Here is a 15,274-nt window from a genome sequence, read left to right as displayed (position 1 = left end):
TGTATTCATTGCGTAGTAGTGTAAAAAAGCTCTGTATTTAATGCATTTTGTTAAGGGCCGCCTTTTGTGGTGAAAACATCAGAGTCAAAGCCGGCTTAGAGCTAAATATTGGCCATTTTACATTACATTAAGCTTTCAGCCATAATTAGGACTGTTCATTTGGTGAACCCAAAGCTATTTTTGTTTCCGCACTAACTGATTCCACCTTGGGGAAATAATGGATGGAATTGTCCCGATTTCAGCCTGAGTACATATTTATATACATACTTTTCAAGAAGGATGTGTGACAGATGTAATGGGGGGGAATGGCATGCATTAATGCAATACTACAGTAAGACAATAATACTGCAGTAAGGAGCTTGATGATCTTTGCTTGAACCTCTCTGGATATTGCGTTCAGGCTACCTCTGTTTTGTTTTTTCTTTAATACTGGCAATGTGTTGCAGATGGCCGCAGATGACAAAATCTCTAGGAACACGCTGAGGATGCCACCAGCACCCCCAAGCCGTGCACAGACAAGTCCCCTGGTCGACATGTTCAATAACCCATCAGCTGCTACAATAGTGTCATATGACAGACTAAAATCATCGCAAGGTGAGTGAGAACTACAGATGCTGATATGGGAGGACTAGTTAAGTCACATATTCTGGTACAGTGTATACAGTCGGCAGTTTGCAGGTCGTCTGCTGTTGTGGAGCTAGGTCTGGCAAGGCATTAGAGAGTTTGCAGTACCAGGTCTCTGGCTTGCCTAAACCTGCATTACCATAGCAGCCCGCTCTCAAACAGCAAAGACTGACAGATCCATGATATATAAAGGCTGAGCGAGGAACTGCAATCTAAAAAATAAATGTTTCATTTGTAGTAATAAAATGAGAAGGAAGCCATTGCCAGCAACTGGTCGACATTGGTTTTTGCCGGCATTGTATAAAAAATACCTTGTTCACTAAACAGGTGATACTTGCGCTGTAATGGGATAAGTGTAATTGGTGGCATTAGGACTCTGGTGTGTGCTGCCACATCAGTGCCTTTAGGTACAGGGGTCAATTTATCAGGTTCTGAAGTGACGTCTCCAACAAACGGACATTTAGTAAAATAATACTCTCGCCATATTACCTAATAATAAAAGCAGTATTCCCCAGACATGTTATGTCAGTTTGCAGCAACCATAGCCTGTAACTCTCAAATGCCAGGAGCTAAGTAGCCAATGCACGTACAAATTACTGCTAGTGTCTATATCTTAGTAATACATGTTATGGATGTTATTAAATGCTATTTTCCTGGCTCCGCGATCTGGCTGTCTGGTTGCTAATTTGTACATTGACTTTCAGTGGGGCTTTTCCTGCCAGATAACTCAAGGCAGGCTTGATTTGAATACTTAAGAATTATTTATGGATCTAATCAATCAGATCACATTGGATCTGGAATTTGGCCCCACACGTAGAGAGCCTCACTGCATGGACCAGGGGGTTTATTTACAAAGTGTTGGGTTGTAAAACCTGACACTTCTGTTCATGTTTATGCCTGATATTTAAAAGGGCAATGCTTTTAGTATCCCTGTCTTGCTAGTAAAAGCACCGCCCTTTTAAATATCTGGGATAGATACAAACAGAAGTGTCAGGTTTTACAACCCAGCGAAATAAACCCCCCGATCTGATTTCATCTGCAAGGTCTCCGCCAACCACCTAAGCCGGCGACATCACACACGTGCTGTGGGGATGAATAGCTTAGCCTCTGGATTGTTTACAACCAGGCCACAAAAATGACCAACATTGGATAACCAATTCTATATACGGTGACCAGCTTTACACTAACGGAAAACATTATCCTTTACTTCACATCCTATTGTAGCTTGTGCATAGTTTTATGTGGCAAACTATCAAGAGACAGAGCTCTACAGATCAATAACTGTAGATATAGCACTTTGGTTTTCAAGTTCCTGAATATGTTGCACGCTGTCAATGTCCGTTTCGGAGAACGTAAAATTTATGAAGAATGGAAAAGGAATGGCATCCATTTAGAGTTGGCGGTTTTATTAGCATTTGCCGACCTGCTCCTGATTGATGTCCTGGAAGGATAACATGAAAGAACTTGCATAGCGAGCAAGAGGAGAAACTGGAAAATCAAACTAATGTCTTCTTCCGATGTGTAATGAGATCACCTCACACCTATCACTCCAGGGAAACCTGTTCCAAGCAAATACAATAATGATGTTCTCTCACAACTTTTTCATTTCACCACGTCTGCTTGAAGGGTTTTCTTCTTCTCTGGAGTCAGATGTTTCAGCAAACAACAGATTCTTGTTATAAACCTAAAGCCTAATCAGAGCCCTGGTTCAAATGTGGACTATATAGGCCGCAGTGTAGTAATGCTTTCTGGCCCACCGTAGCTGCAATATCAGTCAAAGATAATACATAACGTAGCTACTGGTGGTCAGCCCTTGCGATATAGGGGTTGGGTGAAGTGGAGATAGGTGGGAACCAACTAACTAATGTGTGTATGTTAAAATGGGTCTGTGCATCTGTGGGTAGTTTATAAAGAGCTGCTGATAGCCTCAGACCACACACCGGTCTGCTTACAGACACCGGAAGCTGTGCAGTCATCATAGCACCCTGCAGACTCTACTAAATAGCCAGGCATGTCACCAGTTCCATTGTTTCTCATCCGCAGAGGCCACAGACGAGGGCAGCCTGCCACGGTCCATGTCTGTTGCAACAGGATTGAATCTAATGAAAAAGGCAAAAGTCAAAACAATCTTCCCTCACACCGGAAACGGCAGAACTTTACTCAGCTTCACACAGGGCGACATTATCACTCTTCTTCTGCCAGAAGAGAAAGATGGCTGGCTGTACGGGGAGCACGACGCATCAGGATTGTAAGTGTTTTCTACAAAGTTACAGACACTGCAGTACGAGGGGCCAGAATAAGAACACATAAGCATAAGTTACATTGATTTACAGTCTGTGTGACCTAAAGGTGTTAGATGAAGATAGATGCATGTGTACTGAACTAATGCCACTGATAGGGCCATATGCATCATTTCAGTGCTGGTCTATTTCTATAAGCCAAGCTTATTAAAATCATCTAATAAAATCTGTGTAATGTTACAAGGCCACTATTGGCACTATTTTTTTTCTATACTGATTGCCTATTGCAAAATACAGGTACTGTGAAGACTTTGACGATTAGAGATTAGTTTCTTTGCTGACGCGTATCTGGAAATTATTCCCAAGGGATAGAGACCCAATATCCAGAGCTGGTTCATAAATCATTTGTATGTAGAAAATGACGGCGGAGAAAGTAACACACCCAAATATGTCACCATTTTATTTTAATAATCTTATTCCATTTGTAAACTGTTTCATAGAACTACAGATGTGTCCTCATACACCGAGCGTCTATTTGCCACGAGACGCCTGGCGCTGGGTGGTGTGGCTTACTGACTTTCTCTTTACATTTTGCATCGCAGACGCAGCACAACACCACTCAAAGTGTACGAGAGAGACTGGGCTGCGACTTTAACCGCACAGGGATTAGTTTTAAGCATGTACGAAGTCGTAGATGTAGCGCACGGGAACTTGGCGTGAGAAAAAGCCGTGGTGGCTGCATCGTAGCACTTTGTATACAGATTCAGACTCATGCACACACAGATGTACAGATGTCGCACATCAAATATATTAGTGTTATTTATGCTTCTAGTTTATTTATGCGAATAAAACGCACAGTCTGGCCATTTTGTTTAATAATCACTTTAATTTTCATTCTCTACCACTATACAGAAAAGGCTGGTTCCCCTCATCATACACCAGACCCCTGGAAGTGAATGGAAAAGACCTGGTGCAGGTGCCAAGGTGAGGCTTGAGGCACATTACGTGTACTTTCAGCTGCATTGTTTATTGTTTGGTGCAGAGCACTCCCAGTTTAATGACCAAACATAAGCAGTCTAGGCTTTATCGGTGTATACACTGCCTTGTTTTACACAACCACAAGCACGCTGCAAGACAGCAAATGTGGGAACTAATGTGACATTTAATAACATATAGGCAGCGTGTCTGTTCCGTGACCACACCTAGAACATGCTAACCTGCAGGATATGGCTTTTTGCCAAACATTTGTGGCTGTTTGAATGGGAAAGCTGACTGTTGTCGCAGCGGCGAGATGATGACTGTGTATCTTTGGCGCAGCTTGGCCCTTTATGCAGTGATTCAGACACTGCTATTGGAATGTGCCAAACTGCACTGTAATGTGCATTAATCTCGCTTACATCTGCTCTCTACTGTATTTTTATTTTTTTTTCAGTACGACTCCCAGCCCCGTTTCAGTAAGAAGTCTCAGCACAGCCAACTTAATTGACAGACATAACATGGTTCTTCCTGAGCCGGACTACTTAGAAACATCTTCCTTTAGCAGTTCCTCTGACCAGGAGCAAGCTCCATACACCCCATATATTGCCAAAGAACCTGTGGCGAACAACGGATCTCCGGTAAGTAAATTGAGCTTCATGCTATCATCCGATCCTTTTCCTGTTGTATGCTTTGAGGACCGGTAATCTTACCAGAATACTGTGCATTTGATCTTTTTGTCACATACCTAGAAATTGCTAAAGTTCTTGAAAAGACTCTGCGCTATAAATATTTTGTTCAGGTGACTGCCTATTTTTACATAGCGATTTCTGAGTCATCTACTGCAACTGTACATTGAGTTCTGTAATCACATTTTGAGTCCAATAAAAGCAAAACATTAGCTCCGTATTTGCCACTTGAACCATGTTAATTTCACCTAACCACCTGCAACAGAATTCTCACCGCAAGTACCTGGGTTAAAGTCTCATCAGATGTTGGAGTATTTATGGCAGCAAATAGCACACCCATTGCACAGATTTTAACGTAAAGATCCAAAGCTATTCACAGCTAATCATTCATCTGTCACAAGGTACCGAAGGTTATCCTCATTGGGTAGTGCTGGATTAACTATTTAAGCTTTGTGCAAAACCCCGCCGTGGACTTCAGATTCCTTAGTAACAGATACTGCCCCCTAGTGGTGTTCTGTGTCACTTCACACACTACAAAGATTTACTTTTTGATCATTTATCACCGACATTACACTGTAACCTTTCTGCGCACTTCAGGCTGTCATTGCACTCAGCGTAGAATACCTTTTAGTATTGTTTGTTGGGAATAGTAAAAACAATTGTGCACACACATACCAAGCGGCTACTTTTGTCCCAGCAGCTTTGATTAAATGCACCAATAATAATTCAGTGGAAGCCCTGTGAGATATATCAGAAATGACAGCAATTAAAACCATAAAACAACCACTAACAGCCACCTGAAGAAAGCGAGAAATTGTGCGATTGTGTTTTGTCTTTACATTTATTACCACAAACAGCCTTTACTAATAATACTTTGTGGTGAATTGTTCATTCACTTAAAAAGCCACTAAATCTAAAATGCTTGTTTTTCTTATTATGTGATATGGCCCGGCTGGCTCAATATTGTGGTGCGTGTTTGCCCCGAGAATCCGTGATAGGCATTCATAATCCGCTCATCATCAGACATGTCTGATATACACCTGTGTGAGCTCTCTTCTCCAGATGGCAGTGATCTGGCAGCTCAGCCATCATTGTGCCTTAGGAGTTGTTCAGTTTAGACACCCACATTTGTCTCTAAATTGGACAGTAATCCTGTGGTGCACGATCGGCCCTTGTGTAACCAGTATAAAAGTTTCCGGAGCTTATCAGAGCTGAACTTAGTTCATGTAAAGTTGTTATTAGGCACACCACATTTCCTGTATATTCTATGTATATATTTTGTATTTGCTGTGACACAGTAAAAGGCAAATGTTCACAGATTTGGATGGGTCTAATGCCCAGATCTCCCCCCATCTTGTGTCAAATAAAGACTGAATTCTTCTTGTTTAATGCAGTAGGTTTTCTCATTTTAAAAATGGTATGCCTTGCTGGGCTACCGTATTATTCTTACACATTGTATACGTTTAGTTTAAAGCTGGGTACACACTAAACGATGTGTGTACACAGTGATGCGACAGGCCGACATATAGGCCGGCCGGTACACATTACACGATCCGGTGCCCGACCGCCCAATATGTCGACACCACCCGTATCCCGCTGCATGGGGTCATAGAGAGATATGTCGGCCCAATTCGTCAGATCAGTTGACATATTGTCTAATGTCTACCCACCTTTGGACGCAGAAATCTATACATTTAAAAAATAATAATACATTAGCAATTGCAGATTTTATTATGAAAACCAATGTGTAGAATGTGGCTTCTTGTTATTTGGCGAAAATGGATTAATGCCATTAGCAAGAACTGCAAAGTATTTTATTTTTTATGGTGTTATATATATATATATATAAAAAATAATAACATAAAATGTGTTTTAATTTCAGTTTGTTGCAATTCAAAAAATAAAAATTGGAGTAGATTGTATCTATATCTTATAAACAATATAAGGATATTTTTTCTGAAAATTCATTCTGTAAAAAAAAAAGTAGTAGTTTGTGTGGTTCTGCATAAAAGAAATTACTGATAGTGACCTTTTAAATGTGACGAGCACAAAAAAGCAACATAAGGTAGGCTCAGCACACGGGTGAGCGAATCCCACAGCAATGAAGGAGTTAATCTAGTACAATAGAAATAGTATTGTACCGTGAACAAAAATATAAGCCCATGAGAATCTTTAAGGCTCAGATTGTTAGTTACGCCCTTTCTGTTGTGTTTTCATTTGTGTCTCTATGTAAATTGTGTGCCTACTCAAGGAAGGGGCAAAACGTGCACCACCCATCTTGCAGCAGCAGCACAGAACACATGTGCACATACAAAGAATGGCATCCAACTCTAAATCCGCCCCATTGTATCCCTTTATGACACTGCCACGTGTTTGTTTTCCAAGGATCATAAGCTTAAATGTGCAGTACAGGTTATTGCAGCACAGAAGTCATGGCCTGTTACTCCCCAGTGTACTTTGACTCACAGGCTCCATAGATAAGACATGCCTCTGTTGATCATGATGCAAGTCTGTTCACTATATAACCATTTTGCATTGAGAACACAATTTTTCGATGTGTTCTTTCACACGAATGGGAGCTGCTATACTGCAGTGGGTTCAATTCTATAAGCGAATTATATAAAAGTATGTATATGCATATAAAAGGAACACAGCGTTTGTAACTGTAAATGTTGGATTGCATACAAGAACTTCCTCCTTAGGGGCTGATTCAGAGTTTCATGCAAGTCAGCTGGAATTAAACTCCAGTTTGGGATGCAGTCATTATGTTGACAATTATTATGTCGACATGTTCACGTGTTGACATGTGAATGTCGCCATTCTTCACAGGCTACACACCTAAAAGATATATCTGCAGATCGACTGATTTGCAGATATATCTGCAAGTGATGTTTGTTCATACACACTGACCAACCATCACGGCGTCTCTGCAGCAAGTGTACAGGCGGTCAGATGACCGCCCGTACACACAGCACGATGTGCAGATATAGGTCTGTGAACGACGTAATTCACAGACATAATGCTGATACACATTGGCCAACGCACACACACGATATATTGGCAGATCAATTGATCGGCCAATATATCTGCTAGTGTGTATCCAGCATTAGGGTTAGGCTATGGAAGGGGAGGGTTAGGCTGCTGTAGAGGAGGTCAGGGTTAGGCACAAAGGGGAGGGTTAGGCTACTGGAGGGAAGGGTTAGGTTGCAGGAGGAAGGGGTCAGGATTATCCTTACAGGAGGGGAGGGTCAGGGTTAGGCACAGAGGGGAAGGTTAGGGTTAGGCTGCAGGAGTGGAGGGTCAAAGTTAGGCACAAGGGGGAAGGTTAGGGTTATGCTACAGGAGGGAAGGGTCAGGGTTAGGCACAAGAGGGGGAGGGTTAGGCTGCAAGAGGGGAGGGTCAGGGTTAGGCACAGAGGGGAAGGTTAGGGTTATGCTACAGGGGGGAAGGTTATTGTTAGGTACTGGGGGAGTTTTAGGGACTAGCACTACTCACAGCAGGAGCAGCTGGAAGTCACCGTCTGCTGACTTCTGGACCTGAACAACTGGAACCACTGAACAAGGTAATTTACCGCTAGACCACCAAGAATGTATTCTCAACATTCTAATCATGTCGACGTTTCATCAGTGACTATGTGGTCATGTCAACAGTAAGACCATGTTAACAGAATATACTGCACCCCTCCAATATGCCAAATTGCATATATCTATGTAACCACACAGCTCCTGTCCATACGCTTGTCATTATCAGCTTGCACAGGCACCTTTCTATCCTTGGTGAAAGTAGGCTGATCTCTCCATTGCCTGCAATTCCGCCTACACACGCTATCACTAAACTAAGCCATCAAACACCCTAGTGCCCCTCAGTTACTCCCATGCATTCACAAGTGGCGTTCTGACTGAGTTGCATGTGACTCAGATTCGCCCGTACATGCCTGCACGCCACTACGCAGCATGCGCTGTGCTAAGAATCGCAAAATCTGACTCTGAATCAACACCTTAGTCTCCAAGCTGTCATGGAAAATTGCATAACACGTTTTTAGCTATGTCGAAGACTACGTTTTATAGGTAATGTTTCAGTGTTTGTTCATTTTTACATAATTAGCATTTTATGTAAATACTATAGATTTGTGTCACACCATTACTGAAAGAACTGCTTACTCTCATTTGAAAAAAAATAAAATAAGCAGAGACAAATTGATCTTACGCAGGCATTATTATTGGTAGGCAATGAATACTTGTGCTATGAAGTTCTGGTCTTGTAAAACAGGCACAAAATCTGTTGATCACACATTTATGTGGCACATTACTGACACCTGGTGGCCACACTGCTTTATTGCACATAGAAATACTGTTGCTTTACCACAAGTTACCTTGCATTATAGATCATTAATAAACTATATTAGTGTGAACTACAGTAATTTCTGTTATACAAGTGTCCAAATAGGTCATAAAATTACAGATTGTTAATCAAAAGCAGAAAAACCTTTCTTGGCTGGGGTTTTATAAATTTTTATTTTTTTTACAGAAACCAACACCAAATGGGGTTGCGAAACATCCATTTTTAAGGTATGTCATTAATTTTATTTCTTAAATTATCCATTAAACACTCATTGTGGACTAATCAGAACTATGTGCAACTAGAGAAGAAGAAAAGAGAGAGCATAGATATGTAAAACTGTTTAATACCAACTATTGCACTTGTTTAATCTGCTCAGAGAATGAACCAAAATCACCATGACATAATGCACTTAGTAGCCCTGAATAACTGTATGCTAAGGGTCTGATTCACTACAGAACGCAACTGCGAATGCAATAGCGATTACGCACGCTAATTCATTGCGATCGCAGTGCAATCTCAGCACAACATAGGGACGCCCACTTTACCGTACACACATCCGTAATGTTTAGCAAGACTGCGAAACCATCGGTGCAATCGAGTAGCATCGCAGCCTCACGCACACTTGCACAAGGTCTGACCTTACTCAGAAATTGCTAACTTCATCGCACGCTATCAGGCCTCAGGCTGCGCAGGGAAATCGCAGTGGATAATTTATGCACGCCCCTGCAACGGTGTTCAAATGCACTGGCACACCCTCGTTCGGCTGACCACCCCCACGTTACCACCCACAAACGGCACTTTTTAGTCTTTTGCTCATACATAACACAAAATTAGCGATGCAAATAACTAACCATCCTCTGTTAGAAAAAGACTGGCTCAGTGGATTAAGCCCACTTCCGTCTGTAATAGCCTTTCCTTGCTAGAGACAGAAAGGTCTGCTGGGAAATACCACCTTCCGCCAGCAATAATCCAGGCCTGTTGCAAACAGATGGGACAGTCCCAATTGAAATGTGAAAGTTGGTGGAGTTTCGTACAAAAGGATTGGTTCGAACAGGGCTCATGTGCCAATTTTGCCGATTGGTTTTGCCACTTTAAATCCCGCAGCAAACTCGCGAAAAATCACCAATTTTGCCGAATCGTACCCTATTACAATTGCCCCCCGAGAGAGTGATTTTGAGATGTGACCTTTTGTATTTATAACAAGCTATAAAATAGTGCAAAGTGAACCATTTATTGCTAAAACATCGCCTTTCACAAAAGCTGCATATATTCAGACAAGGGGAAGCCGACCTGCGAGAGCCTGTGGAATCCTATGATGGGGAGTTCTTGTTACTGTGCTGGGCATTACACCCTCAGTTTGTTAAGGAGAGGCCCTTCTAATGTTTGGGGCAGGCAGGTATTAGGTCGTTTTATAGTCCGCATAGCTTTCTAGCAATGCCATAATATTATACCAAATGCTGCCAGCAGAGAGGACACTGGTTGTTTCACTGCAACAAATAGAAAACTCCTGGCCTAATTCTGAAACACAACCAGCTCTACCACTGTCATTATCAGCACGTCTCCATATCCGAAGAAGTGGGCAGCGATCCGTGAAATGCGTAATACATTGAAAACGGAAATTTACATAAGCCTATAAGATGTTACCTGTTCATAATATCTACATTTTATGAATAAATAAATATTTTTGGAATATATATGTATGTGTGTGAAAAAAAATATATATATATACATACACACAAACACACACATAAACCTTTGTCAGACCATTCCCTTTCACCACTATTGGTCCTAATATGAAGTAACCGATAATCTAGCCGACCTGCGCCCGAGGGTTAATACTTACATGGCAATGCCATTACCATTATAGCAGACTGTACAATACCCCTGGGATACGTAATGTTTTGCCACCTTATGACTTCAGGTTTTCTTTCCTTCAAGACCGAATTTCACATTTAGCAGTGTCGCCCCCATAATTTTTGTATTGTTAATATTTCTTCGTAAAATATGTACAATGCGTAGATGTTCCGATAGTTTACAATAATATTATAAGCTATGCATATTTCTATTCCATTAGAGTATATACTTGTAAATGTTATATTTTTAAAGTGTGAAAAATTAACAAAAACATTTTGATGTGAGTTAAAATTGTGAGATATATCACCAACCAATCAGCTTCTAACTTTCATTTTGCAGGCTGTGTTTAAGAAATTATAGTTAGGAGCTGATTGGTTGGTGATCTATATCTCACAATTTTATCTCACATCAAGCTTTGATACATATGCCCCTAAATACGAAACTGAAACTTGTATGCAAACACTTATATGGCAAGACTTCTTTTTATGTGGTAGATTTTATTAGTTGTGCTGATAGTGAGTCTGGTTGCTGTGCTTGCCACTGTCACCACGCGCTTTGTAAAATAAAATATTTCTGTATTTCTGTTGCAGTGGAGAAAATCCATTTATTACAGTCAAGCTCCGACCAACTGTAACAAATGACCGTTCCGCCCCAGTCATTCGATGAGCAAAGCCTGTTAATTTAAATATTACTTTTTAATTATTTTATGTATCTTGAGTTATTTAAAGTAATTTTTTTCCCCTCACATTTTTGTGATTTTGGAATGATTTAGGCTCTACCGTCAAGAAAAAGGAATGACGACGTGCTATATACATTTTAAGAAATCTACAACACACGCCTTAATTTATAACTGATATTTCCTGTGACATTCCCGTTCTGAGCAGGAATATGCTGTGATTAGAATTAAGCTCGTGTAAAGGAAAGTTTCATTTTTCACCAACCTATATTGAGAAATATATTATTCATCGTCGACTCCTTAAATACTTGATTTTTGTGGTTTTTTTTATATGTAAATCCTAATTACATTGAGGTCATAAAATGTTGTTCTTGGATATCAGTGATAATTGGTCTGGGGGCTGAAAAAATATCACTAAAAAGACTGCCTTACCAAAACGGATGCTGTTTGGGGCTGACCAATATAGCAGAGGATGAAGTTTCTTGTCTTATAGGGTGGCACTGTAACAAGACCTGGCCCATTACCATTTTAGTGCTTTCTGCTCTACGCTGAGGACCATGGTTGTGCAAGGAGATATATTCAGGGGAGATTGTTTAATGGCTTGGACCCAAGGAACACAAGGGATTAGGATGAAGAAGATGCAACCAATTTTCTTGGAATATAGAGCTGTCAAACAGTGATGTTTCATGATATTAGACTCATTACTGTTTTTTTTACTGACCTGGAGCCACCAATTTTTCATTTGTCCAACAGTTGTCTGAAGTCTATCAGTGTGAAACTACCAATGGCCAATCTTTGATTTGTCCTACAGTTTTCTGGAGTCCATGGATGTGAAGCTACCAATGGCCAATGTTTGATTTGTTCTACAGGTGTCTGGAGTCCACTTATATAAAGCTACCAATGGCCAATGTTTGATCTGTTCTACAGTTGTCTTGAGTCCACGGATGTGAAGCTACCAATGGCCAATGTTTGATTTGTCTCTTATCTGGAGTAATTCAGCCATTGTTTATACTATGGGGATAAGGATTATACACACTCACACATTCAGAATAATTTGTCCTTAACAGAAAAATAAAAAGACCACAAATAATATATACAATATATATGGATACATCTCTCACTACCTGGTAAGTGTGATTTCTCACCTGGTCATCTACTGGTCTCATTTAAAAAAAAAAAAATTTAATTAAAAAAAAAAAAAAAAATACAATATTCTTACAAGCAAGCAAAAATGTTGTTTTTAAACATTTATTTATGCTTTATATCATTGTCTCTCAGTGTTTAATGCTTCCAAGTGTCAGAGAATGAGAGCAGTTTGGTTAAGTTATTTTGATTGTTATGTTACTTAAAAGTGAAATGCCTTTATATAAAATATATATATGTATTTGCCTAAAACTGTGTCGCTTCAGAAAAAGAATATATATATTTCTTTGGATGAAATTGAAAAACACCATATTGTAAGATCTTTATGATAAAAATAAATATTCTCGTACAAAAGTGTGTGTGTTAACATTTTCAAATGTATTCTAACAAATACATGGTGGAACATAACCAGTTAATACGAGTACATACAATTAAACAGTCCACATGCCTTTACACTGCTAGCCTTCTACTCTTTCATCAGCCCTATTGAAACCGCAATTTTATAGAGGAATTCCTATAAATATAGGGGACTTTAATTTTACGTTTATGAAGGATTTAGGTTAGCAAAATTGTAGTGAATACTAATCAGATTTAGAAATTTATATTAGAGTATTACACTACGTTACACGCATCCATTTTGGGAAAACCCTTTTCCATTATCAGGATATAGGAGACTTTAGGTTTGTGTTCATTCAAGCTCTATAAAAACTCCAAAAGAGCCATATCCCTGATGAAGCCTATTCTCAACGAAACATGCAGGATCAGTATGGTCTGTTAAATCCTGAACATACCCCAGAGTTTCACATGGCTAGGACGTCTTTTATAAAGCTGACCTTTTTTTAATTATTCACAGGTAAAGGCTAAATGTTTGTGTTTTAAAAATCCTACATAAGATTACCTAAGTTTCTACACTATTTTTCAGAAGTATAATTGCAACACATTACTGCTTGTATTGTTATCATTCTGCTGCCATCTAGTGGTTGTAAACCACTGCTGCACCATGCTTAGGTTTAATTCTAGGTATGATGTACAGTACCTTTCCTCTTGGTATAGGATTGTTATTTGTCCTTTCTCTGGCAGTGGATTCTGCTATTCACTTATTTTGGTGCTCACTAGCATAGTTGTTATTCCTATACTCACATAGGCTTTTGCCGCCATCTAATTATTTCTTTTAGTGTGTACAAGTTCTACAGTCCAGGCAGCATATTGATTGCGTTTACATAACATCACCAAGTTTTATTGCCACCCACCACATAACCGTTAGAGTCAGAATGTAAAATACATATTTTTTGGTTTATTTTCCTTATTTTTTCACTATGTTATAGTGGATGTGATATGGACAGATACTTCAATAAAAATCCCTCACCAGGATGGGCAAAGCAAGTTGCTGGGAGATGTAATCCCCCTTACTAGTTGAGGACTTTCCAGCAGGGTATTCCTCGGTGGTGGAAGAAAATTTGCAAACACTATTTGACACAGCATTTGACAAAATAGGAAAATGCCTTTAGAGCTCCCTAGAGCTAAGAGTCCATGATACCAAAGATCAACTTCATGTCCTCCAAAACTGAACTGGTACTCAGGCCAGTTCTCTCCAATCCTTACAAGCGTAAGGTAGATAATTTAGAAAACAGACACTGGAGAAATAATCTCTGCTCTATAGGCATTCCTGGAAGTGTCAAGGGCCCACAACCCCGCACTTTCTATCAAAGATCTTTAAAGAGCTTTAAACAATATATTGAACAAGCACACAGACTAAGCCCTGATAGATCAGATACCACCACTAGACCAAGACCGGTCATGCCGAAGTTCCTCGATATCTGTATTAAAGCACACGTACTTAATGCCTATCGAAAATTCCACACCTGAGTGTTGATTCTTCACCAATACTAATCTGATAACTCTGCCTCAGTCTAAAAAAAAAAAAAAATGTTCAAGGAGTGATGTATGCAAATTACTCCACGAGAACAATAAAAGATTTGCTCTGAAATACCAGGCTAAGTCCAGGAATATGGCCGAACACTCTGCTTCAATGAAATGGTTGAAAGCCATTACACCCAAGTGTTATGCCGAATAGATCTCCTAATGGTTGAACACATTTATTTTGACAAACTGTGTCTTATTATTGGTTACATAATTATGTTGGGGCTACTGAATACTGAGTAACATTTAATTTCTTGTGTCTCACTACTGTTCGTTTACACTACTGCTTTCTATGGTGTTCCCTAGGTTAATTTGGAAAATTATGAAAAGTTGTAAGAGGCAATGTGTGGTTAACTTAATTTTTTTGTCTTTGGCTCACTCAACCCTCCTTAATTTGGAGTCCAGCGGTGCCCCCATTTTCATACAAGCTGTTGCCAAATTAAATTGGTGGTTCTGGCGCTTCTTGAATGTCCATATGTATTTCAGTGTGGCATCACTCATTGTGTAATTACAACAGAATAAAAATATATAGTGTACACTGAGGCATAATTTGAGTACCTTTAATATATAAAAACACTCACCCTGTTAGGATGATATACAGGCATTGGTACAGTTCTTACACTGTCCTATTAATTCAAATAGGTGGGTGGCCTCCATGGTAAACTGGTGCGGTGATCTGATGAACTGGGTAGCTCTAAATCAAGGAGCTTATAACTTTACACTGATTATATCAATTACTATGTCACTAAGCACTTGCACACACATTTCCACAGTGACACACTCCCTAATTATGTGTCATGTTCTAAGCTTA

General features: G+C 39.8%; 1 protein-coding gene across 1 annotated transcript in view; it reads left to right on the top strand.

The window, feature by feature from the left end:
• Positions 1-12,884, top strand: part of BAIAP2L1 (BAR/IMD domain containing adaptor protein 2 like 1) — a 132,769-nt gene extending 119,885 nt beyond the window's left edge. The window contains exons 9-14 of the mRNA XM_088451969.1: positions 447-594; positions 2,668-2,872; positions 3,777-3,848; positions 4,297-4,480; positions 9,057-9,097; positions 11,315-12,884. Of these exons, the coding sequence (XP_088308095.1) occupies positions 447-594; positions 2,668-2,872; positions 3,777-3,848; positions 4,297-4,480; positions 9,057-9,097; positions 11,315-11,390 (726 nt within the window). The 3' untranslated portion in view covers positions 11,391-12,884. The remainder of the gene's footprint in view (positions 1-446; positions 595-2,667; positions 2,873-3,776; positions 3,849-4,296; positions 4,481-9,056; positions 9,098-11,314) is intronic.
• Positions 12,885-15,274: the final 2,390 nt, after the last annotated feature.

Source organism: Taudactylus pleione, unplaced genomic scaffold (assembly GCF_031769625.1).
Source record: "Taudactylus pleione unplaced genomic scaffold, aTauple2 ptg000032l, whole genome shotgun sequence".
NCBI classification, from domain to species: Eukaryota; Metazoa; Chordata; class Amphibia; order Anura; family Myobatrachidae; genus Taudactylus; species Taudactylus pleione.
The sequence above is the reverse complement of the archived record's forward strand: the minus strand, read 5'-3'. Positions and strand labels throughout refer to the sequence as shown.